The sequence below is a fragment of the Bombina bombina genome, chromosome 7 (assembly GCF_027579735.1).
Source record: "Bombina bombina isolate aBomBom1 chromosome 7, aBomBom1.pri, whole genome shotgun sequence".
Classification (NCBI taxonomy): Eukaryota; Metazoa; Chordata; class Amphibia; order Anura; family Bombinatoridae; genus Bombina; species Bombina bombina.
In genome coordinates, this window is record NC_069505.1 from 445328205 (window position 1) to 445354678 (window position 26474).

A 26474-nucleotide genomic window follows, 5' to 3' on the forward strand; every position below is an offset into this window, starting at 1 on the left:
CAGTTTATCACCAGGATACAAATCTGCATGTCTGAGTGAAGTGTGAGAAATTAGGTAGACACTTTCAGAACTATGGTTCTTCTTCTGGGAGCAAATGTAGGCGCATTCAAAGCAGTGGAACAACAGCCATGTTTCTATAGGGCCTAGACACATGTAACTATAGGAAATACAATACAGGTCCCTAGAGCTAAACTGGTTAGTTCAGATAGCCTAAAACAGACGGTTGAAGGAGTTTTGAGAAACTGCATATGTGAAGGGTCTTGGGTTGAGTTGAGGATAGCCCAGAATGTTCTTTATTTTCCACAAAGAACGCAGAAAGTAGTAGAATTTCTGCTAGTGAATGGAAAGGTGGTGGGCAAAGCTATTTACCAATGGCAAGAGGTGTTATTTCCATGATTTTCCATATAAAGGTCTTAAAGATTAAGTAAAACAACCTTCTAAGGCCGTCAGCTTGAATACATAGTGCTTGATGTTTTAAAGGGACAGTCTACTTGATTATCTTTGTTTAAAAAGACAGATAACGCCTTTACCACACATTTTCAACACAACCAACATTGTTATATTAATATATACTTTATAACCTCTGCCTGATTCTAAGGAGGCAGCCTCTTATCTCAGTGCAGTTTGTTAGCTTTCCAAAGCCAGGCAGTGCTAGTTCATGTTTGTCACAGAGATCATTGTGCTCAATCCTGTGGAGTTATGCAGGAACCAGCACTAATTGGCTAAAATGTAAGTTTGTAAAATGCCCTGACATAAGGGGACAGTCTGCAGAGGCTTACATACAAGGTAATGACAGAGGTAAAAAGTATATTAATATAACTGTGTTGGTTATGCAGAACTGGGGAATAGGTACTAAAGGGATTATCTATATTTTTAAACAATAAAAAACGATATGCAGACTGTCCCTTTAACTGCTCACAGATAGAGAGATACCGCAGAGCTTGAACTACAAAATGTCAAGGCTCCAGGTTATTACAAGTTACAATATTAAGCTCACCTTTCTCCGACAGCAATCCGGGTTAAACAAACGCTAGGAAGCAAGGGAGCGAGGATGGAAGAATAGACTTTGTTTTGCCAGCGCTAGATGTTTCCACAAAGGTTTTAAGATGGATTTTCAACAAGACAGAGTGGGATATGAAGTCCAAGAAATCCCAACACACACTAACAGGTTTTATAAGCCCAACACAACACAGAATACACTTCAAACTAAGAACTCCCACCCCAAGAGCGCTATCATTAGCCCTGTAGCATTTTCAGCTATGTGTGAAGAAAAAGAGGGCACAACTCCAAACAAATTGGTATTAGGAAGAGCAGGAGTCTCCAGAAGCCATATGGCACCTTGTGAAATATTCTCTCAGAATGGATACAATGCTAAGAAAATGATGTGGTGATATCTACAATACTGGAGTGGTGAGGGGGTCATTGTAATTACAAGCTACATCATTGGACTCACCTTTCTGCCACAGCAATAGCCCAGACTCTGCATCACTGGGTCAATCTCCTGCTCAAACACCTCAGCCAGCTTGGAGCAGTACTTGTAGACACGCGATGTCTTACGGTTATACAGCCAGGCGTTGTTGAACATTAGCCAGATGTCTTCTACATACTGCCAAGGCTCCTGGTACTGCCCTGTGTCAAGTTTGCGCTTGATCGTAGAGAGATCCATTGGAGTCTTGACAATCTCAAAGTAATCCTGCAGGACAGAGGCATTTTTCTGAATCATAAGAGGTGTTAGAACATTACTCATTTGTGATGATGCAAAGCAGACAGAAAAAACAACAAAGCACAAACAAAAAGGTTCAGCAATCAGAGCAGAAACACATCTGGCATTTAAAGCAGAAATTCAAACACTAACAGCCTTTAACCCTTCAGTTACCATCATTTTCTGCTAGCAAAAGGTTTAAAGGGACACTGAACACAATTTTTTTCTTTTGTGATTCAGATAAAGCAGCAATTTTAAGCAACTTTCTAATTAACTTCTATTTTCAATTTTTCTTTGTTTTCTTGCTATCTTTATTTGAAAAAGAAGGCATCTAAGCTAAGGAACCAGCCAATTTTTGGTTCAGACCCTGGACAGCACTTGTTTATTGGTGGGTGAATTTATCCACCAATTAGGAAGAACCACCCAGGTTGTTCACCAAAAATGGTCCGGCATCTAAACTTACATTCTTGCTTTTCAAATAAAGACACCGAGAGAATGAAGAACATTTAATAGAAGAAAATTAGAAAGTTGCTTAAAATTGCTGCTCTATCTAAATCACAAAAGAATTAAAATGGGTTCAGTGTCCCTTTAAAGGTACAGTAAAGTGCCAATTTAACTTCCATAGTTTAGATAAAGCACACAATTAAGCAATTTCTGCTTTATTCTCTTGGTATCCATTGTTGAAGAGTATGAGGAACTGACCATCATATCTATATGAGCTTGTTGGGCATCCCATTCTAAAACCATGGTATTAATACAGAGATGCCCCCCCTTGCTGCTTTAACAGATGCGACTCTTCGGGAAAGGCTCACATTCATTTCTGGAAGAGAAGGTATAGCTTGCAATTACCATTCATCTGAAAGGTGTTTAATGTGGATATGGTCAGGTCACAAAACGCGTGAACCATGTCTGCATTAATCTTCCTTGGTGCACATGGGCACAGTAATGCTGGAACAGGAAATTTCTTTGTATCCTATCATTCACTGGAACTAAGGGGCCTCCCCCAAGACCATTATCCTTCAGTGTTCTTTGCAAAAAAGTTGCCAGCCAGGTGGCATTTTGAAGTAGCCTGGTGGGGACAGTGTACCATTATACTTGCATAATTTAACATAAATGTATTTAATAGTTTGTGCAATAAAATTGCACATTTTTAATATATACTAATTGTAGCTTAATATTAGCCGGGGGGGTCAGTAAAATCAGCCGGGTGGTGTAGATGCTAAAAAAGGTCCTGAGGAGAACATTGTCCTTCCTACACCAAACGTCACACTAGGCATTCAGTAGTGATCTATTGGCATCAGACTGCCAGATAGTGAAGCACAACTCATTTCTACTGCTTTAGAGCCCAGTGGTGATGCGATTTACACCACTCCAGCAAATTCTTAACATGAGGCTGCACCATGGAAAACCATTTCATGAAGCTGTTCTACTGCTGCTGCTTCCAGAGGCAGTATGGAGAGTGGGTGGTGCACTTTGTGGCTGGGCTGCTGTTCCACCTAATAACTTACAGTTGATCGGGACAGATCTAGTAGGGCAGTATTCTATGACAGCGCCACATTGCGGCTAAACAACCTGAACTCAATTAGTACAGTGTATAATAGCTTAGGAATGCATATATCTCTTCTGCACTCTATAGCAGCAGTGTTTATAACACAGTTTATAGCAATGTTATATACTCTTGGGACATTGTGTTATCCTGGGTTTACTCTTCAACAAAGGATACGGAGAATAAAGCACATTTCACAACAGAAATACAGGGGCAAGTATTTTAAAATTGTATGTTCTATCTTAATCATGTATGATTATATTTTATCTTGACTGTCCCTTTAAATACTCCATATACTTTTCTATGGGTATTACAATTATTAAAGGGAACCACAACACCTGATTGACATATTTTAAACTAACTTTTTCTAATTGTGCAAAATAAACAATGCTGTAAGCAGTCTTTATCTTACTGCATTCTGTTGTAGATAAAAGCTTTATAATTTAAACGTTGATCTGCAGCATTGGATGAGCTATGCAAGCTGCCATTTTTTAAAGTACGTTCCACAACACTGTCACGTGATGTACATGGCACCAGCTATTACTAAATCATAGTGAGCCCTGCAGTGTCTGACAAGAACAGCTTCAGGCGCTTAGCACGAGCAAGGAAGGAAGTGTGAGGGGTGGTAGAGGAAGGCACAGGGGGAAGAAAGGCTCCGGGGATCATATGTAAGGTAGATTAATGTCTTTACAATTTTTATCCAGCGTGAGTTTGCTTTCTTTCTTCCCTGTGTGCCTAAAGCCGTTCTTGTCAGACACTGCAGGGCTCACTATGATTAAGTAATAGCTGGTGCCGTGTGCATCAAGTGACACAGTGTTGTGGAACGCACGTTCCAAGATGGCAGCTTGCATAGCAACGTTTAAATGGTAAAGCTTTTATCTACAACAGAGACTGAATACAGCATTACAGTCAGTTTATTTTGTAAAATCAGAAACATTTAGTTTAAACCATCAGCAGGTGTTGTGGTTCTCTCTAACTAGCCCCCGCCCCGCACCTTGTACGTGCTACCCATGTCAGCCAATCTCTGCACAGACGTGTGAAACCACGGCTCTGATTAACTGCACACTTGCTAGCCAGCCAAATATGAATAGATAGCATTACTATTACAGGCTTTTATCAGTTTGTAAGCAGCTTGGTGAAGGAAGCCAGGAACAATCCAGCCCTAACACCCAAGTCATGTATCACTATACTTAGCACTTGCCTGGCATGTGTAAATGTGACAGTCATATACTGTACATCCACTTGCTTAGGAATACTAAACATATTGTTCTTTCATTTCCAGTAACACACGTGCGCGTGTACAGTGCTATTATATGTCACATTATACAAATGATTATTTGTCACCACCACAAGGATAATGTTATTTATAGGGTTCTAGGTCATATTATTTAACATATTTGCACAACTAGCTCTGCTATAAAAAACACTTCAGTAATGGAGTCAGAACACACACACTGATGTATCTAGTCAGCAAATAGATAGGTTTAGCATTAAAGTTACAAATAGGAAACAAAATGCATAAAAACAAACTCACACCAATTCTGAATAGGCTAAAAGTGGTCATCTATAAGGGAAGCCACATTTATTAATAAAAAGGGTGAGACATAATTTTCAGGTTACTAAACTACACCAGCATTTTAAAAGTGGGAGAAAGGCCCAGGGTGTGTTGATCATAGGGATTAGGTAGTTTTGTTCCTGATGAACCCTGAAGGCCCGAAGAGCAGGAATGCACACAATGCAAGCCAAGCATTGTCCCAGAGGACCAGGGACACCCAATAAACTAGCCAAGCATTATCCCAGAGGAACACACAAAATGTAAGCCAAGCAATGCAAAGCTAATAAGCAGTATGGCACACAGTAAGCATCAAACTAAAGAGACGACACCTACCGGGATTCCTAATAATTGTGGGTCCACAGGTTGGCGGAATGGAAGAGATTCTGGATCTTGTCGGTACAAGGCCTCCAGAGTAGGCATAAGAGCCTGGCGCAGCTCCTCAGGTTTAAAGACTAAAAAGGGAACAAACACACAGGAGAATGAGAACAAAGATAGACAAGATCAATGGAGATTTAAACAGTTACTTAAAAGGATAAGTACACCATCTCTCCGCCTCACTAAACTGTTAAAGGGCCACTCATGATTCAGATAGAGCAGCAATTTGTCACCTAGTGAGCATGTGCAAGAATATACATATATGCATTTGTGATTGGCTGATGGCTGTCACATGGTACAGGAGGAGTGGAAATTTGTCATTAGAAGTTCAGACTAAGCGCTATTGCATGGTCTTGTTATTGGTTGTTTTATGCGCAAACAGCACCCCCCTCTTGTGGCACATTGCTTTACTATGAGAAAGATGGAGGAGCCTTTCCTACTTACCATTAAACCACTTTCTTCACTAAATGCTACGCATGAAATAAGCTAGTGGGTTTGAGGAATAAGCACATGGGAAAAAGGCAGATGTTTTTTACATAATTCTATTGAGGTGCACACCAATAGCTCTGTTTTTTTAGTTAGCCAACTGTGAAGAAGAAAGCCAAAGCAAGAACCAAGGTCAGATATAACCCTTTATGACCGTCCCTCATGAATACGGTAAACCTTTATGGGGGCAGGCAAACAGGTGACCCTATGAAGAGAGAAAACCAACCACCACAGTGAAATTTTAAAAAGGGTGAAACAACCAGCTCCCCCAAGGCATTAAGGGGACGGAAGTCAGTTGTTTATGCATGTTATATATTCTACAAAAACACTAACATTTACAACTCATTCTGTTAGCTATAGCCCAAGTCTTCATTAGGTAATAAATGTCTATAGAAAGAAGACAATACATGGTCAAGGTGCAAAGAGAAAACATGTAAGAGATCTAAGATGATTATTACTGAAGCTAAAAGACTTCCATCTTCTAGCATCATCTGTCAAATCTGGTGAAGAAGATTGTCACATCCAGGCTGAAAGTAATACAGTAATTGGTTATGATCCAGACTAGTGTCTTTAACCCCTTGCACCATTTGGAAGTAGGTAATGCAACACACAGTACTTTGCCCAGCATACAGTGTTAATGTAGTACCTAAACTGTGGCATATGCCGAGGTCCCAACTGTAAGCTTAGAAAGTGGAGACTGCAGCTGGGGCAGAAGGCATCTGCCTTCATGCAGTAAGGGAATGTCCATCATTGGTGGCGAGTAGGAGCGGGTAAATTGGCCCAATGGAGGAGGGGGTGAGGGAGGGGTTCACTACAGAACAAAAAGAAAATTTATGCTTACCTGATAAATTTGTTTCTTAGACACAATGAGTCCACGGATTTCATCCTTACTTGTGGAATTACGCCTCCTGGTCAGTAGGAGGCGGCAAAGAGCACCACAGCAGAGCTGTATATATAGCTCCTCCCTTCCCTCCCACTCCAGTCATTTGACCGAAGTTAGGAAGAGAAAGGAAAAGCCAAGGTGCAGAGGTGTCTGAAGTTTACAAAATAATAACCCGTCTCATAGAACAGGGCGGGCCGTGGACTCGTGTCTAAAAAGAAACAAATTTATCAGGTAAGCATACATTTTCTTTTCTTTTTAAAGGCACGATGAGTCCACGGATTTCATCCTTACTTGTGGGATACAATAACAAAGCTAGAGTACACGGATGGAAAAGGGAGGGACAAGACAGGAAACCTAAACAGAAGGCACCACTGCTTGAAGAACCTTTCTCCCAAAAACAGCCTCAGCCGAAGCGAAGGTATCAAATTTGTAAAATTTAGAAAAAGTGTGAAGAGAGGACCAAGCTGCAGCCTTGCAAATCTGTTCAACAGAAGCCTCATTTTTAAATGCCCATGAGGAAGCAACAGTCCTGGTGGAATGAGACTTAACTCTTTCAGGAGGCTGCTGTCCAGCAGTCTCATATGCAAAACGGATGACACTCTTCAGCCAAAAAGAAAGAGGTAGCCGTAGCTTTCTGACCCTTACGCTTCCCAGAGAAAACGATAAACAAAGACGACTGGGGAAAGTCCTTAGTCGCTTGCAAATAAAACTTTAAAGCAAGGACCACGTCCAAATTGTGTAAAAGACGTTCCTTTTGAGAAGGATTAGGACACAAGGAAGGAACAACAATCTCCTGATTAATGTTCCTGTCAGAAACAACCTTAGGAAGAAAACCAAGTTTAGTACGTAAAACTACCTTATCCAAATGAAAAATAAGGTAAGGAGAATTATATTGCAATGCCGAAAACTCAGACACTCTTCGAGTTGAAGAAATGGCAACAAGAAACCAAACTTTCCAAGATAACTTAATATCTAAGGAATGCATAGGCTCAAACGGAGCCCCTTGAAGAACTTTTAGAACTAAATTCAAACTCCATGGAGGAGCAATTGGTTTAAACACAGGCCTGATTCTAATCAAAGCCTGACAAAAAGATTGAACATCTGGGACATCTGCCTGACGCTTGTGTAACAAAATAGATAAGGCAGAGATCTGACCCTTTAGGGAACTAGCCGATAAACCCTTCTCCAATCCTTCTTGGAGAAAAGACAAAATCCTAGGAATTCTAACCCTACTCCATGAGTAACCCTTGGGTTCACACCAATAAAGATATTTACGCCATATCTTATGGTAAATCCTTCTACTTACAGGCTTACGCGCCTGAATTAAGGTTTCTATGACCAAGTCAGAGAAACCCCGCTTGGATAGAATTAAGCGTTCAATCTCCAAGCAGTCAGATGCAGAGAAGCTAGATTTGGATGAAGGAAGGGTCCTTGAATGAGAAGGTCCTTTCTCAATGGAAATTTCCAAGGTGGCAGGGATGACATGTCCACCAGATCGGCATACCAAAGCCTGCAAGGTCACGCAGGACCTATGAGGATCATGGATGCCTTCTCCTGTTTGATTCGAGCAATAACCCGAGGAAGGAGAGTAAACGGGTTGAATAGATATGCTAGGCTGAAGGACCAAGGAACTGCCAAAGCATCTATCATTTCCGCCTGGGGGTCCCTGGACCTGTATCTCGGGAGCTTGGTATTCTGACGAGATGCCATGAGATCCAACTCCGGCCGACCCCACTTAAAAATCAGATTGGAGAACAATTCCGGATGGAGTTCCCACTCCCCCGGATGAAAAGTCTGCCTGCTCAGAAAATCCGCCTCCCAGTTGTCCACCCCTGGGATGTGGATCACTGACAGATGGCAAGAATGGGTCTCCGCCCACCGGATTATCTTGGCTACCTCGTTCATCGCTAAGGAACTCCTTGTTCCTCCCTGATGATTAATGTAAGCCACTGTCGTTATGTTGTTCGTCTGGAATCTGATGAACTGAGCTGAAGCCAACTGAAGCCAGGCCAGAAGAGCCTTGAAGAGCGCTCTCAGTTCCAGGATGTTTATAGGAAGAACAGACTCCGCATGAGACCACACTCCCTGAGCCTTTAGGGAACCCCAGACAGCTCCCCACCCTAGAAGGCTAGCATCTGTTGTCACAATCACCCAGGATGGTCTGCGAAAGCATGTTCCCTGGGATATATGATCCAGAGACAACCACCATTGAAGTGAGTCCCTTGTGTCCTGTTCCAGGATTATTCGAGGAGACAAGTCTGCATAATCTCCATTCCACAGTCTGAGCATGCTTAGCTGCAGAAGTCTGAGGAGAAACCAAGCAAACGGGATGATGCCAATTGCCGCCACCATCAGTCCGACTACTTCCATGCACTGGGCCACTGACGGCCGAGGGTTGGACTGAAGGGCTCGACAGGTATCTAGAATCTTTGATTTCCTGATCTCTGTCAGGAAAACCCTCATAGATATAGAATCGATTAGAGTTCCCAAGAAAGTCACCCTTGTCTTCAGGATTAAGGAACTCTTTCCCAGATTTACCTTCCACCCATGAGTTCTCAGGAAGTATAGTACGCTGTCGGTATGGGACTTTGCTTGTTGACAAGATGGTGCCTGTATTAGAATATTGTCCATATAAGGCGCCACCGTAATGCCCCGCGGTACCATAGCATCAGAAACTTCATTGACCACATATTTGTCCTTCCTTTTACGTTTGCCTTGAAGTATAGGAAAGGCAGATAATGCATCAGAAAGTGTAGAAGACATAACTGCAGCTATGTCTCTTAATGTAACTGCAGCCGAAGCTTGAGACGAAGTACAGGGCACTGCTTGGGCGGGCGTTAAAGGTCGGGATGCTTGGGGAGAAAGCTGTGGCATACTCTGCATCTCATCGTTAGACTCCTGAGAAGCATCCGCCTTTGACAATTTTTAGCATGAAAATGTTTTCCTTTATAGCTTAGAGCCCTTTCCACACATGAGGGACAAAAAGGAACAGGAGGTCCCACATTGGCATCCGAACATTGCACAAGTAACATTTTCTAAGTCCATGATATATAACAGGCAAGAAAATGAAATAAACAAAAAAATAGAAATTGGCCCTTTAATTTATACTGGCCCTTTAAATTTCTAGCTCAGAACTCTCTTACTATATGAGAGAAAGAATGATGCTAAAAGAAGTATTAATGTTAAAATAATACCGTGCCTTTAAGTAGTAAATGCAGCTATTTTACTGTGCTGAGCATAAAAACGTTTCACATCTGAGCAGTTTAAAAACTTTTTTGCCCCACATTCAGACACCTCTCCGCCTCAACAGCTAAGCTGAGGCGGCTACCTGCCGACCAGTCTCCAGACCGCTTCCAGCAATGTCTCAGGTCAGGCTTCAGGGCGCTAGCAACCGCTTGCTTTCTTAACCATGCGGTTCTAGCGCAATGCCCGATGTCCTGCAAGACTAAGCAGCAGAGATGTCGTTTACAAGACCGGAACGGATGTCTAAACAAACTGTGCAGTGTCTAGATAAGTCTAAAGCGAGCAAATAGAAGCCCCGCCCATCGTGGGCATCAATCTGTATACAGCCCTTACCGGATAATTTTAATAATAATAATAAAAAAAAAAAAAATGGCAGATAATGCCCAGCGTTTTAGCCATAGCCCAGTGTCTGTACATATGCTGTCACCAAAGGAAAGCCCCTTCCATACATGAAGAGCCCTATTCCCAGAAAAATCAATGTACGAAACGTACAAGTGCAGAGTCCACTCTAAATCTAATGTAAATGTGCCCCAGAATAATAAGAAACTGCACTTAGGACCTGAGTTACTGTACCTACTACCTACTGTAGAGACTGATATGGACTACTGCTACACTCCAGACAAAGTAGCACACTCTGACACCGCTTTAAAAATAAAAAAACTCTTGATTGAAGCATCAAAAACTAAACACCTCACTTTGCCATCTCCTATCACTAACGTAGCAAAGAGAATGACTGGAGTGGGAGGGAAGGGAGGAGCTATATATAGCAGCTCTGCTGTGGTGCTCTTTGCCTCCTCCTGCTGACCAGGAGGCGTAATCCCACAAGTAAGGATGAAATCCGTTGACTCGTGTCTTTAAAAAGAAAGACATTTGAAAATAAATTGAGGGATAATGTACTTGACATACGAGATCGTCAAGCCTTACAGTGTCTGGAAGAACTATCCTCAGAGGGAAATCCCCAAGAACAGAGTTGATCTCATATAGGATTCAGTACTGTAAAAAATAAATCCACTCATAGGCCTTCACTTTCAACAGTTCCCAGTGTATATAACTTTGTAAAGTTGGTAGAAAAGGATATACGAGAAATGGATGATAAAATACAAGTAAATAAAAAACCGGTAAACAACAGTTAGCAATAAAAGAACTTCAAGAGAATAAGAACATCACCATTAAACCCTCAGATAAGGGCGGCAATGTCGTTATCCTAAATACAAAAATTTATTTAAAAGGAATGTACGGCACAAGTTCTAGACAAAATGCACTATAAATCCCTAAAAAAAGATCCCACTGAAATTTACTCTGACCAATTCAATAAAATTTTGGGGGAAGCCCTTGAAAAGGGCATAATTAATAAACGGGAACTTGATTTTCGAAAAGTGAAATTTCCAACTACTCCTACTTTTTATACTATTCCAAAACTGCACAAGGCTAAACTGCCTCCACCAGGTAGACCCATAATATCTGGGATCGGTTCATTAAACGAAAAAATCTCAGAATATGTTGATTATTGCCTTAGACCATTCCTTGATATACTACCATCCTATGTCAAAGATTCATTAGATGTTCTTAAACTGAGAGGCCTCTTTGTTCCTGAAAAACAGAATTTATGCTTACCTGATAAATTACTTTCTCCAACGGTGTGTCCGGTCCACGGCGTCATCCTTACTTGTGGGAATATCTCTTCCCCAACAGGAAATGGCAAAGAGCCCAGCAAAAGCTGTCCATATAGTCCCTCCTAGGCTCCGCCCACCCCAGTCATTCGACCGACGGACAGGAGGAAAAAAACAGGAGAAACCATAGGGTGCCGTGGTGACTGTAGTTAGAGAAAATAATTAATCAAACCTAATTCAAAAAAACCAGGGCGGGCCGTGGACCGGACACACCGTTGGAGAAAGTAATTTATCAGGTAAGCATAAATTCTGTTTCCTCCAACATTGGTGTGTCCGGTCCACGGCGTCATCCTTACTTGTGGGAACCAATACCAAAGCTTTAGGACACGGATGAAGGGAGGGAGCAAATCAGGTTACCTAAACGGAAGGCACCACGGCTTGCAAAACCTTTCTCCCAAAAATAGCCTCCGAAGAAGCAAAAGTATCAAATTTGTAAAATTTGGCAAAAGTGTGCAGTAAAGACCAAGTCGCTGCCTTACATATCTGATCAACAGAAGCCTCGTTCTTGAAGGCCCATGTGGAAGCCACAGCTCTAGTAGAGTGAGCTGTGATTCTCTCAGGAGGCTGCCGTCCGGCAGTCTCGTAAGCCAATCGGATGATGCTTTTAAGCCAAAAGGAAAGAGAGGTAGAAGTCGCTTTTTGACCTTTCCTTTTACCAGAATAGACGACAAACAGAGAAGATGTTTGTCTGAACTCTTTTGTAGCTTCTAAATAGAATTTTAGAGCACGGACTACATCTAAATTGTGTAACAAACGTTCCTTCTTTGAAACTGGATTCGGACACAAAGAAGGTACAACTATCTCCTGGTTAATATTTTTGTTGGAAACAACCTTTGGAAGAAAACCAGGCTTAGTACGCAAAACAAACTTATCTGAATGGAACACCAGATAGGGCGAAGTACACTACAGAGCAGATAACTCAAACTCTTCTAGCAGAAGAAATAGCAACCAAAAACAAAACTTTCCAAGATAACAACTTAATATCTATGGAATGTAAAGGTTCAAACGGAACCCCTTGGAGAACTGAAAGAACTAGATTTAGACTCCAGGGAGGAGTCAAAGGTCTGTAAACAGGCTTGATCCTAACCAGAGACTCAACAAATGCTTGAACATCTGGCACAGCTGCCAGTTGTTTGTGTAACAAGACAGATAAAGCAGAAATCTGTCCCTTTAGAGAACTCGCTGATAATCCTTTATCTAAACCTTCTTGGAGAAAAGAAAGGATCCTATGAATTTTGATCTTACTCCATGAGAATCCCTTGGATTCACACCAACAGATATATCTTTTCCATATCTTATTGTAAATTTTTCTAGTTACAGGTTTTCTGGCTTGTACCAGAGTATCTATTACAGAATCCGAAAACCCATGCTTAGATAGAATCAAGCGTTCAATTTCCAAGCCGTCAGCTGTAGGGAGACTAGATTTGGATGTTCGAATGGACCTTGTACTAGAAGATCCTGTCTCAAAGGTAGCTTCCATGGTGGAGCCGATGACATATTCACCAGGTCTGCATACCAAGTCCTGCGTGGCCACGCAGGAGCTATCAAGATCACAGAGGCCCTCTCCTGCTTGATCCTGGCTACCAGCCTGGGAATGAGAGGAAACGGTGGAAACACATAAGCTAGGTTGAAGGTCCAAGGCGCTACTAATGCATCCACTAGAGTCGCCTTGGGATCCCTGGATCTGGACCCGTAGCAAGGAACCTTGAAGTTCTGACAAGACGCCATCAGATCTATGTCTGGAATGCCCCATAATTGAGTCAACTGGGCAAATATCTCCGGGTGGAGTTCCCACTCCCCCGGATGGAATGTCTGACGACTCAGATAATCCGCCTCCCAGTTTTCCACTCCTGGGATGTGGATCGCAGATAGGTGGCAGGAGTGATCCTCCGCCCATTTTATGATTTTGGTCACTTCTCTCATCGCCAGGGAACTCCTTGTTCCCCCCTGATGGTTGATGTAAGCAACAGTCGTCATGTTGTCTGATTGGAATCTTATGAATCTGGCCTTTGCTAGTTGAGGCCAAGCCCTGAGAGTATTGAATATCGCTCTCAGTTACAGAATGTTTATCGGGAGAAGAGACTCTTCCCGAGACCATAGCCCCTGAGCCTTCAGGGAGTCCCAGACCGCGCCCCAGCCCACTAGACTGGCGTCGGTCGTGACAATGACCCACTCTGGTCTGCGGAAGCTCATTCCCTGGGACAGGTGATCCTGGGTTAGCCACTAACGGAGTGAGTCTCTGGTCTTCTGATCTACTTGAATCACTGGAGACAAGTCTGTATAGTCCCCATTCCACTGTTTCAGCATGCACAGTTGTAATGGTCTTAGATGAATTCGCGCAAAAGGAACTATGTCCATTGCTGCAACCATCAATCCTACCACTTCCATGCACTGAGCTACGGAAGGACGTGGAATAGAATGAAGAACTTGACAAGTGTTTAGAAGTTTTGACTTTCTGACGTCTGTCAGGAAAATCCTCATTTCTAAAGAATCTATTATTGTTCCCAAGAAAGGAACTCTTGTCGACGGAGACAGGGAACTTTTTTCTATGTTCACCTTCCAACCGTGAGATCTGAGAAAGGACAGGACAATGTCTGTGTGAGCCTTTGCCTTTGAAAGGGACGACGCTTGTATCAGAATGTCGTCCAAGTAAGGTACTACTGCAATGCCCCTTGGTCTTAGAACCGCTAGAAGGGACCCGAGTACTTTTGTGAAAATCCTTGGAGCAGTGGCTAACCCGAATGGGAGGGCCACCAACTGGTAATGTTTGTCCAGAAAGGCAAACCTTAGGAACTGATGATGATCTTTGTGGATAGGAATATGTAGATACGCATCCTTTAGATCCACGGTAGTCATAAATTGATCCTCCTGGATTGTAGGTAGAATCGTTCGAATGGTTTCCATTTTGAACGATGGTACTCTGAGAAATTTGTTTAGGATCTTTAAATCCAGAATTGGTCTGAAAGTTCCCTCTTTTTTGGGAACTACGAACAGATTTGAGTAAAATCCCATTCCTTGTTCCGCCGTTGGAACTGGGTGTATCACTCCCATCTTTAACAGGTCTTCTACACAATGTAAGAATGCCTGTCTCTTTATTTGGTTTGAGGATAAGTGAGACATGTGGAACCTTCCCCTTGGGGTTAGTTCCTTAAATTCCAGAAGATAACCCTGAGAAACTATTTCTAGTGCCCAGGGATCCTGAACATCTCTTGCCCAAGCCTGAGCAAAGAGAGAGAGAGAGAGTGCCCCCTACTAGATCCGGTCCCGGATCGGGGGCTACTCCTTCATGCTGTCTTGTTAGCAGCAGCAGGCTTCTTGGCCTGCTTACCCTTGTTCCAGTCTTGCATCGGTTTCCAGGCTGGTTTGGTTTGTGAAGCATTACCCTCTTGTTTAGAGGATGCGGAGTTGGAAGCCGGTCCGTTCCTGAAATTGCGAAAGGAACGAAAATTAGACTTATTCTTGGCTTTGAAAGGCCTATCTTGTGGAAGGGCGTGGCCCTTTAACCCAGTGATGTCTGAGATAATCTCTTTCAATTCTGGCCCAAAGAGAGTTTTACCCTTGAAGGGGATATTGAGCAATTTTGTCTTGGAAGATACATCCGCTGACCAAGACTTTAGCCAAAGTGCTCTGCGCGCCACAATGGCAAACCCTGATTTTTTCGCCGCTAATCTAGCTATTTGCAAAGCGGCATCTAAAATAAAAGAATTAGCCAACTTGAGTGCGTGAACTCTGTCCATAACCTCCTCATACGGAGTCTCTCTACCGAGCGACTTTTCTAGTTCCTCGAACCAGAACCACGCTGCTGTAGTGACAGGAACAATGCACAAAATGGGTTGCAGGAGGTAACCTTGCTGTACAAAAATCTTAAGCAAACCCTCCAATTTTTATTCCATAGGATCTTTGAAAGCACAAATATCCTCGATAGGAATAGTAGTGCGCTTGTTTAGAGTAGAAAACTGCCCCCTCGAACTTAGGGACTGTCTGCCATAAGTCCTTTCTGGGGTCGACCATAGGAAATATTTTTTTAAATATAGGAGGGGGGACAAAAGGTATGCCGGGTTTCTCCCACTCCTTATTCACTATATCCGCCACCCGCTTGGGTATAGGAAAAGCGTCAGGGTGCACCGGAACCTTTAGGAACTTGTCCATCTTGCATAATTTTTCTGGTATGATCAAGTTGTCACAATCATCCAGAGTAGATAACACCTCCTTAAGCAGTGCGCGGAGATGCTCTAATTTAAATTTAAATGTCACAACATCAGGTTCTGCCTGTGGAGAAATTTTACCTGAATCTGAAATTTCCCCATCCGACAAAACCTCCCTCATGACCCCTTCAGATTGGTGTGAGGGTATGACAGAGCAATTATCATCAGCGCCCTTCTGCTCTACAGTGTTTAAAACAGAGCAATCACGCTTTCTCTGATATGCAGGCATTTTGGATAAAATATTTGCTATGGAGTTATCCATTACTGCCGTTAATTGTTGCATAGTAATAAGCATTGGCGCGCTAGAAGTACTAGGGGCCTCCTGCGTGGGCAAAACTGGTGTAGACACAGAAGGAGATGATGTAGAACTATGTCTACTCCCTTCATCTGATGAATCATCTTGGGCAACTTTACTATCTGTGGCAGAACTGTCCTTACTTTGTTTGGACGCTATGGCACAATTATCACACAATTTTGAATACATATAGAACATAGCTTATCTGAAGGTGCAGACATGTTAAACAGGCTTAAACTTGTCAAGAAAGTACAAAAACCGTTTTAAAACAAAACCGTTACTGTCTCTTTAAATTTTAAATAGGGCACTGAATATGTGAAAAAGTATGAAGGAATTGTTCAAAATTTACCAAATTTTCACCACAGTGTCTTAAAGCATTAAAAGTATTGCACACAGAGCATTAACCCTTAAAATAAAGAAACCGGAGCCGGTTACAGTTTTAACCCCTCTACAGTCCCAGCTACAGCCTTTGCTGCGACTTTACCAAACCCAGGGGGAATACGATACCAAATGAAGCCTTCTAGGAGCTTTTCCAACCACTTTCAGTTCCACACACATGCATCTGCATGTCTTGCTCTCAAAAGTAACTGCGCAGTAATGGCGCGAAAATGAGGCTCAGCCTACAACTGGGAAGGCCCTTCCTGACTGGAAAGGTGTCTAACTCAGTGCCTGACGTTAAAAAACGTTCCCCAAGTTTGTAAGTGTGAATTTCAAACATAAAGATGTATAAAATGCCCAAATAAAGCAATCGATTTTGCCCATAAAAGTGTCTACCAGTTTTATAGCCCATATTAAGCCCTTTATTCTGTTTGAGACTAAGAAAATGGCTTACCGGTCCCCATGAGGGGAAATGACAGCCTTCCAGCATTACACAGTCTTGTTAGAAATATGGCTAGTCATACCTTAAGCAGAAAAGTCTGCTAACTGTTTCCCCCAACTGAAGTTACTTCATCTCAACAGTCCTATGTGGAAACAGCAACCGATTTTAGTTACTGCTGCTAAAATCATCTTCCTCTCACAAACAGAATTCTTCATCTTTTTCTGTTTCAGAGTAAATAGTACATACCAGCACTATTTTAAAATAACAAACTCTTGATAGTAGAATAAAAAACTACAACTAAACACCACATACTCAACCATCTCCGTGGAGATGTTGCCTGTGCAACGGCAAAGAGAATGACTGGGGTGGGCGGAGCCTAGGAGGGACTATATGGACAGCTTTTGCTGGGCTCTTTGCCATTTCATGTTGGGGAAGAGATATTCCCACAAGTAAGGATGACGCCGTGGACCCGACACACCAATGTTGGAGAAATACACTGCTGGTAGCAATTGGCGTAAAAGGATTATATTCAATTCCACACGATAAAGGAGTAGAAATTTGTAGATACTTTTTGAAGCAGAGAGGCCACCAATATACTAAACATACTGAATTTGTGATCTCCCTTTTGGATTTCTTGTTGAGACATAATAATTTTGTTTTTAATAAAAAAAAATTATGAGCAAATCCTAGGTACATGCTGTGCTCCAACGTACGCATGCCTGTATCTGGGATATTGGGGAAAAAGTTATTTGGGATGGTATTTTCAAAGATCATATTGCATTGTGGATACGCTTTATAGATTATGCATTTATGCTTTGGGAAGGTACAGAAGAAAGTTTAATTGACTATGAATTTTCTGACTATAAATGATTATAATTTAAAATTTACTTACACAAGTAGTAAAGTTGAAATTAACTTTCTGGACCCAATTATAAGAAATGACCGATTGTAACGGCCACCCATAGAAAACTAACAACAGGAACTACTCTGCTGAGAGCAGACAGTTATCATCCAGCACATTTACTTAAAAACATACCACAAGGTCAATACCTCAGACACAGATGGAAATGTACTATACTTGAAACCTTCAAAACAGAAGCAAGGGAATTGAAAGAGAGATTTAAGGAACGAGATTACACACAATTGCCTAAAAAAAGCTTATAACAAAGCCAGATACTTAGATAGACAAGAAATTCTATACAATACCAAAGATGAACAAAAAGAGGTAACAGTTAGATTTATAAGTACTTATAATGACTCTTGGGCCAAAATAACATAATTTATGTAAGAACTTACCTGATAAATTCATTTCTTTCATATTAGCAAGAGTTCATGAGCTAGTGACGTATGGGATATACATTCCTACCAGGAGGGGCAAAGTTTCCCAAACCTCAAAATGCCTATAAATACACCCCTCACCACACCCACAAATCAGTTTAACGAATAGCCAAGAAGTGGGGTGATAAGAAAAAAAGTGCGAAAGCATAAAAAATAAGGAATTGGAATAATTGTGCTTTATACAAAAAAATCAAAACCACCACAAAAAAAGGGTGGGCCTCATGGACTCTTGCTAATATGGAAGAAATGAATTTATCAGGTAAGTTACATAAATTATGTTTTCTTTCATGTAATTAGCAAGAGTCCATGAGCTAGTGACGTATGGGATAATGACTACCCAAGATGTGGATCTTCCACGCAAGAGTCAATAGAGAGGGAAGGATAAAATAAAGACAGCCAATTCCGCTGAAAATAATCCACATCCAAAATAAAGTTTAAATCTTATAATGAAAAAAACTGAAATTATAAGCAGAAGAATCAAACTGAAACAGCTGCCTGAAGTACTTTTCTACCAAAAAACTGCTTCAGAAGAAGAAAACAAAAAATAAATGGTAGAATTTAGTAAACGTATGCAAAGAAGACAAAGTTGCTGCTTTGCAAATCTGATCAACCGAAGCTTCATTCCTAAATGCCCAGGAAGTAGAAACTGACCTAGTAGAATGAGCTGTAATCCTTTGAGGCGGAGTTTTACCCGACTCGACATAAGCATGATGAATTAAAGATTTCAACCAAGATGCTAAAGAAATGGCAGAGGCCTTCTGACCTTTCCTAGAACGGGAAAAGATAACAAATAGACTAGAAGTCTTTCGGAAATTCTTAGTAGCTTCAACATAATATTTCAAAGCTCTAACTACATCCAAAGAATGCAATGATCTCTCCTTAGAATTCTTAGGATTAGGACATAATGAAGGAACCACAATTTCTCTACTAATGTTGTTAGAATTCACAACCTTAGGTAAAAATTGAAAAGAAGTTCGCAACACCGCCTTATCCTGATGAAAAATCAGAAAAACAGAATTTATGTTTACCTGATAAATTACTTTCTCCAACGGTGTGTCCGGTCCACGGCGTCATCCTTACTTGTGGGATATTCTCTTCCCCAACAGGAAATGGCAAAGAGCCCAGCAAAGCTGGTCACATGATCCCTCCTAGGCTCCGCCTACCCCAGTCATTCGACCGACGTTAAGGAGGAATATTTGCATAGGAGAAACCATATGGTACCGTGGTGACTGTAGTTAAAGAAAATAAATTATCAGACCTGATTAAAAAAACCAGGGCGGGCCGTGGACCGGACACACCGTTGGAGAAAGTAATTTATCAGGTAAACATAAATTCTGTTTTCTCCAACATAGGTGTGTCCGGTCCACGGCGTCATCCTTACTTGTGGGAACCAATACCAAAGCTTTAGGACACGGATGAAGGGAGGGAGCAAATCAGGTCACCTAAATGGAAGGCACCACGGCTTGCAAAACCTTTCTCCCAAAAATAGCCTCAGAAGAAGCAAAAGTATCAAACTTGTAAAATTTGGTAAAAGTGTGCAGTGAAGACCAAGTCGCTGCCCTACATATCTGATCAACAGAAGCCTCGTTCTTGAAGGCCCATGTGGAAGCCACAGCCCTAGTGGAATGAGCTGTGATTCTTTCGGGAGGCTGCCGTCCGGCAGTCTCGTAAGCCAATCTGATGATGCTTTTAATCCAAAAAGAGAGAGAGGTAGAAGTTGCTTTTTGACCTCTCCTTTTACCGGAATAAACAACAAACAAGGAAGATGTTTGTCTAAAATCCTTTGTAGCATCTAAATAGAATTTTAGAGCGCGAACAACATCCAAATTGTGCAACAAACGTTCCTTCTTTGAAACTGGTTTCGGACACAGAGAAGGTACGATAATCTCCTGGTTAATGTTTTTGTTAGAAACAACTTTTGGAAGAAAACCAGGTTTAGTACGTAAAACCACCTTATCTGCATGGAACACCAGATAAGGAGGAGAACACTGCAGAGCAGACAATTCTGAAACTCTTCTAGCAGAAGAAATTGCAACCAAAAACAAAACTTTCCAAGATAATAACTTAATATCAACGGAATGCAAGGGTTCAAACGGAACCCCCTGAAGAACTGAAAGAACTAAATTGAGACTCCAAGGAGGAGTCAAAGGTTTGTAAACAGGCTTAATTCTAACCAGAGCCTGAACAAAGGCTTGAACATCTGGCACAGCAGCCAGTCTTTTGTGAAGTAACACCGACAAGGCAGAAATCTGTCCCTTCAGGGAACTTGCAGATAATCCTTTTTCCAATCCTTCTTGAAGGAAGGATAGAATCCTAGGAATCTTAACCTTGTCCCAAGAGAATCCTTTAGATTCACACCAACAGATATATTTTTTCCAAATTTTGTGGTAAATCTTTCTAGTTACAGGCTTTCTGGCCTGAACAAGAGTATCAATAACAGAATCTGAGAACCCTCGCTTCGATAAAATCAAGCGTTCAATCTCCAAGCAGTCAGCTGGAGTGAAACCAGATTCGGATGTTCGAACGGACCCTGAACAAGAAGGTCTCGTCTCAAAGGTAGCTTCCAAGGTGGAGCCGATGACATATTCACCAGATCTGCATACCAAGTCCTGCGTGGCCACGCAGGAGCTATCAAGATCACCGACGCCCTCTCCTGATTGATCCTGGCTACCAGCCTGGGGATGAGAGGAAACGGCGGGAACACATAAGCTAGTTTGAAGGTCCAAGGTGCTACTAGTGCATCCACTAGAGCCGCCTTGGGATCCCTGGATCTGGACCCGTAGCAAGGAACTTTGAAGTTCTGACGAGAGGCCATCAGATCCATGTCTGGAATGCCCCACAGCTGAGTGACTTGGGCAAAGATTTCCGGATGGAGTTCCCACTCCCCCGGATGCAATGTCTGACGACTCAGAAAATCTGCTTCCCAATTTTCCACTCCTGGGATGTGGATAGCAGACAGGTGGCAGGAGTGAGACTCCGCCCATAGAATGATTTTGGTCACTTCTTCCATCGCTAGGGAACTCCTTGTTCCCCCCTGATGGTTGATGTACGCAACAGTTGTCATGTTGTCTGATTGAAACCGTATGAACTTGGCCCTCGCTAGCTGAGGCCAAGCCTTGAGAGCATTGAATATCGCTCTCAGTTCCAGAATATTTATCGGTAGAAGAGATTCTTCCCGAGACCAAAGACCCTGAGCTTTCAGGGATCCCCAGACCGCGCCCCAGCCCATCAGACTGGCGTCGGTCGTGACAATGACCCACTCTGGTCTGCGGAATGTCATCCCTTGTGACAGGTTGTCCAGGGACAGCCACCAACGGAGTGAGTCTCTGGTCCTCTGATTTACTTGTATCTTCGGAGACAAGTCTGTATAGTCCCCATTCCACTGACTGAGCATGCACAGTTGTAATGGTCTTAGATGAATGCGCGCAAAAGGAACTATGTCCATTGCCGCTACCATCAACCCGATCACTTCCATGCACTGAGCTATGGAAGGAAGAGGAACGGAATGAAGTATCCGACAAGAGTCTAGAAGCTTTGTTTTTCTGGCCTCTGTCAGAAAAATCCTCATTTCTAAGGAGTCTATTATTGTTCCCAAGAAGGGAACCCTTGTTGACGGGGATAGAGAACTCTTTTCCACGTTCACTTTCCACCCGTGAGATCTGAGAAAGGCCAGGACAATGTCCGTGTGAGCCTTTGCTTGAGGAAGGGACGACGCTTGAATCAGAATGTCGTCCAAGTAAGGTACTACAGCAATGCCCCTTGGTCTTAGCACAGCTAGAAGGGACCCTAGTACCTTTGTGAAAATCCTTGGAGCAGTGGCTAATCCGAAAGGAAGCGCCACGAACTGGTAATGTTTGTCCAGGAATGCGAACCTTAGGAACCGATGATGTTCCTTGTGGATAGGAATATGTAGATACGCATCCTTTAAATCCACCGTGGTCATGAATTGACCTTCCTGGATGGAAGGAAGAATAGTTCGAATGGTTTCCATCTTGAACGATGGAACCTTGAGAAACTTGTTTAAGATCTTGAGATCTAAGATTGGTCTGAACGTTCCCTCTTTTTTGGGAACTATGAACAGATTGGAGTAGAACCCCATCCCTTGTTCTCTTAATGGAACAGGATGAATCACTCCCATTTTTAACAGGTCTTCTACACAATGTAAGAATGCCTGTCTTTTTATGTGGTCTGAAGACAACTGAGACCTGTGGAACCTCCCCCTTGGGGGAAGTCCCTTGAATTCCAGAAGATAACCTTGGGAGACTATTTCTAGCGCCCAAGGATCCAGAACATCTCTTGCCCAAGCCTGAGCGAAGAGAGAGAGTCTGCCCCCCACCAGATCCGGTCCCGGATCGGGGGCCAACATTTCATGCTGTCTTGGTAGCAGTGGCAGGTTTCTTGGCCTGCTTTCCCTTGTTCCAGCCTTGCATTGGTCTCCAAGCTGGCTTGGCTTGAGAAGTATTACCCTCTTGCTTAGAGGACGTAGCACCTTGGGCTGGTCCGTTTCTACGAAAGGGACGAAAATTAGGTTTATTTTTTGCCTTGAACGGCCGATCCTGAGGAAGGGCGTGGCCCTTACCCCCAGTGATATCAGAGATAATCTCTTTCAAGTCAGGGCCAAACAGCGTTTTCCCCTTGAAAGGAATGTTAAGTAGCTTGTTCTTCGAAGACGCATCAGCCGACCAAGATTTCAACCAAAGCGCTCTGCGCGCCACGATAGCAAACCCAGAATTCTTAGCCGCTAACCTAGCCAATTGCAAAGTGGCGTCTAGGGTGAAAGAATTAGCCAATTTGAGAGCATTGATTCTGTCCATAATCTCCTCCAAAGGAGGAGAATCACTATCGACCGCTCTTATCAGATCATCGAACCAGAAACATGCGGCTGTAGCGACAGGGACAATGCATGAAATTGGTTGTAGAAGGTAACCTTGCTGAACAAACATCTTTTTAAGCAAACCTTCTAATTTTTTATCCATAGGATCTTTGAAAGCACAACTATCCTCTATGGGTATAGTGGTGCGTTTGTTTAAAGTGGAAACCGCTCCCTCGACCTTGGGGACTGTCTGCCATAAGTCCTTTCTGGGGTCGACCATAGGAAACAATTTTTTTTTTAAATATGGGGGGAGGGACGAAAGGAATACCGGGCCTTTCCCATTCTTTATTAACAATGTCCGCCACCCGCTTGGGTATAGGAAAAGCTTCTGGGAGCCCCGGCACCTCTAGGAACTTGTCCATTTTACAAAGTTTCTCTGGGATGACCAACTTGTCACAATCATCCAGAGTGGATAATACCTCCTTAAGCAGAATGCGGAGATGTTCCAACTTAAATTTAAATGCAATCACATCAGGTTCAGCCTGTTGAGAAATGTTCCCTGAATCAGTAATTTCTCCCTCAGACAAAACCTCCCTGGCCCCATCAGACTGGGTTAGGGGCCCTTCATAAATATTATCAGCGTCGTCATGCTCTTCAGTATCTAAAACAGAGCAGCCGCGCTTACGCTGATAAGTGTTCATTTTGGCTAAAATGTTTTTGACAGAATTATCCATTACAGCCGTTAATTGTTGCATAGTAAGGAGTATTGGCGCGCTAGATGTACTAGGGGCCTCCTGAGTGGGCAAGACTCGTGTAGACGAAGGAGGGAATGATGCAGTACCATGCTTACTCCCCTCACTTGAGGAATCATCTTGGGCATCATTATCATTATCACATAAATCACATTTATTTAAATGAATAGGAATTCTGGCTTCCCCACATTCAGAACACAGTCTATCTGGTAGTTCAGACATGTTAAACAGGCATAAACTTGATAACAAAGTACAAAAAACGTTTTAAAATAAAACCGTTACTGTCACTTTAAATTTTAAACTGAACACACTTTATTACTGCAATTGCGAAAAAACATGAAGGAATTGTTCAAAATTCACCAAATTTTCACCACAGTGTCTTAAAGCCTTAAAAGTATTGCACACCAAATTTGGACGCTTTAACCCTTAAAATAACGGAACCGGAGCCGTTTTGAACTTTAACCCCTTTACAGTCCCTGGTATCTGCTTTGCTGAGACCCAACCAAGCCCAAAGGGGAATACGATACCAAATGACGCCTTCAGAAAGTCTTTTATAAGTATCAGAGCTCCTCTCACATGCGACTGCATGCCATGCCTCTCAAAAACAAGTGCGCCACACCGGCGCGAAAATGAGGCTCTGCTTATGCTTTGGGAAAGCCCCTAAGAATAAGGTGTCTAAAACAGTGCCTGCCGATATTATTATATCAAAATACCCAGATAAAATGATTCCTCAAGGCTAAATACGTGTTAATAATGAATCGATTTAGCCCAGAAAAAGTCTACAGTTTTAATAAGCCCTTGTGAAGCCCTTATTTACGATCGTAATAAACATGGCTTACCGGATCCCATAGGGAAAATGACAGCTTCCAGCATTACCTCGTCTTGTTAGAATGTGTCATACCTCAAGCAGCAAGAGACTGCACACTGTTCCCCCAACTGAAGTTAATTGCTCTCAACAGTCCTGTGTGGAACAGCCATGGATTTTAGTGACGGTTGCTAAAATCATTTTCCTCATACAAACAGAAATCTTCATCTCTTTTCTGTTTCTGAGTAAATAGTACATACCAGCACTATTTCAAAATAACAAACTCTTGATTGAATAAAAAAAACTACAGTTAAACACTAAAAAACTCTAAGCCATCTCCGTGGAGATGTTGCCTGTACAACGGCAAAGAGAATGACTGGGGTAGGCGGAGCCTAGGAGGGATCATGTGACCAGCTTTGCTGGGCTCTTTGCCATTTCCTGTTGGGGAAGAGAATATCCCACAAGTAAGGATGACGCCGTGGACCGGACACACCTATGTTGGAGAAAAGAGACTCACAAGAAAGAGCAGATAATTCAGAAACTCTTCTAGCAGAAGAGATGGCCAAAAGAAACAAAACTTTCCAAGAAAGTAATTTAATGTCTAATTAATGCATAGGTTCAAACGGAGGAGCTTGAAGAGCCCCCAGAACCAAATTCAAACTCCAAGGAGGAGAAATTGACTTAATGACAGGTTTTATACGAACCAAAGCTTGTACAAAACAATGAATATCAGGAAGATTAGCAATCTTAAAATGAAAAAGAACAGAAAGAGCAGAGATTTGTCCTTTCAAGGAACTTGCAGACAAACCTTTATCCAAACCATCCTGAAGAAACTGTAAAATTCTCGGAATTCTAAAAGAATGCCAGGAAAAGTGATGAGAAAGACACCAAGAAATGTAAGTCTTCCAGACTCTATAATATATCTCCCTAGATACAGATTTACGAGCCTGTAACATAGTATTAATCACAGAGTCAGAGAAACCTCTTTGACTAAGAATCAAGCGTACAATCTCCATACCTTTAAATTTAAGGATTTGAGATCCTGATGGAAAAAAGGACCTTGCGACAGAAGGTCTGGTCTTAACGGAAGAGTCCACGGTTGGCAAGAGGCCATCCGGACAAGATCTGCATACCAAAACCTGTGAGGCCATGCTGGAGCCACCAGCAGAACAAACGAGCATTCCTTCAGAATCTTGGAGATTACTCTTGGAAGAAGAACTAGAGGCGGAAAGATATAGGCAGGATGATACTTCCAAGGAAGTGACAACGCATCCACTGCTTCCGCTTGAGGATCCCTGGATCTGGACAGATACCTGGGTAGTTTCTTGTTTAGATGAGAAGCCATCAGATCTATTTCTGGAAGTCCCCACATTTGAACGATCTGAAGAAATAACTCTGGGTGAAGAGACCATTCGCCCGGATGCAACGTTTGGCGACTGAGATAATCCACTTCCCAATTGTCTATACCTGGGATATGAACCGCAGAAACTAGACAGGAGCTGGATTCCGCCCATACCAGTATTCGAGATACTTCTTTCATAGCCAGAGGACTGTGAGTCCCTCCTTGATGATTGATGTATGCCACAGTTGTGACATTGTCTGTCTGAAAACAAATGAACGATTCTCTCTTTAGAAGAGGCCATGACTGAAGAGCTCTGAAAATTGCACGGAGTTCCAAAATATTGATTGGTAATCTCACCTCCTGAGATTCCCAAACCCCTTGTGCTGTCAGAGACCCCCAAATAGCTCCCCAACCTGTAAGACTTGCATCTGTTGAAATTACAGTCCAGGTCGGAAGAACAAAAGAAGCCCCCTGAACTAAACGATGGTGATCTGTCCACCACGTCAGAGAGTGTCGTACAATCGGTTTTAAAGATATTAATTGAGATATCTTTGTGTAATCCCTGCACCACTGGTTCAGCATACAGAGCTGAAGAGGTCGCATGTGAAAACGAGCAAAGGGGATCGCATCCGATGCAGCAGTCA

The 26474-nt window shown here is 42.5% G+C and overlaps 1 protein-coding gene across 3 annotated transcripts in view; it reads right to left on the minus strand.

Moving 5' to 3' along the window:
* The window catches only part of EP300 (E1A binding protein p300), a 657355-nt gene that overhangs the window by 220643 nt on the left and 410238 nt on the right, over positions 1 to 26474 (minus strand). For all 3 annotated transcript variants that reach the window (XM_053721396.1, XM_053721397.1, XM_053721395.1), the window contains exons 18-19: positions 5137 to 5255; positions 1454 to 1714 (exon numbers count right to left, since the gene is read on the minus strand). In XM_053721396.1, coding sequence (XP_053577371.1) covers positions 1454 to 1714; positions 5137 to 5255 — 380 coding nt within the window. The remainder of the gene's footprint in view (positions 1 to 1453; positions 1715 to 5136; positions 5256 to 26474) is intronic.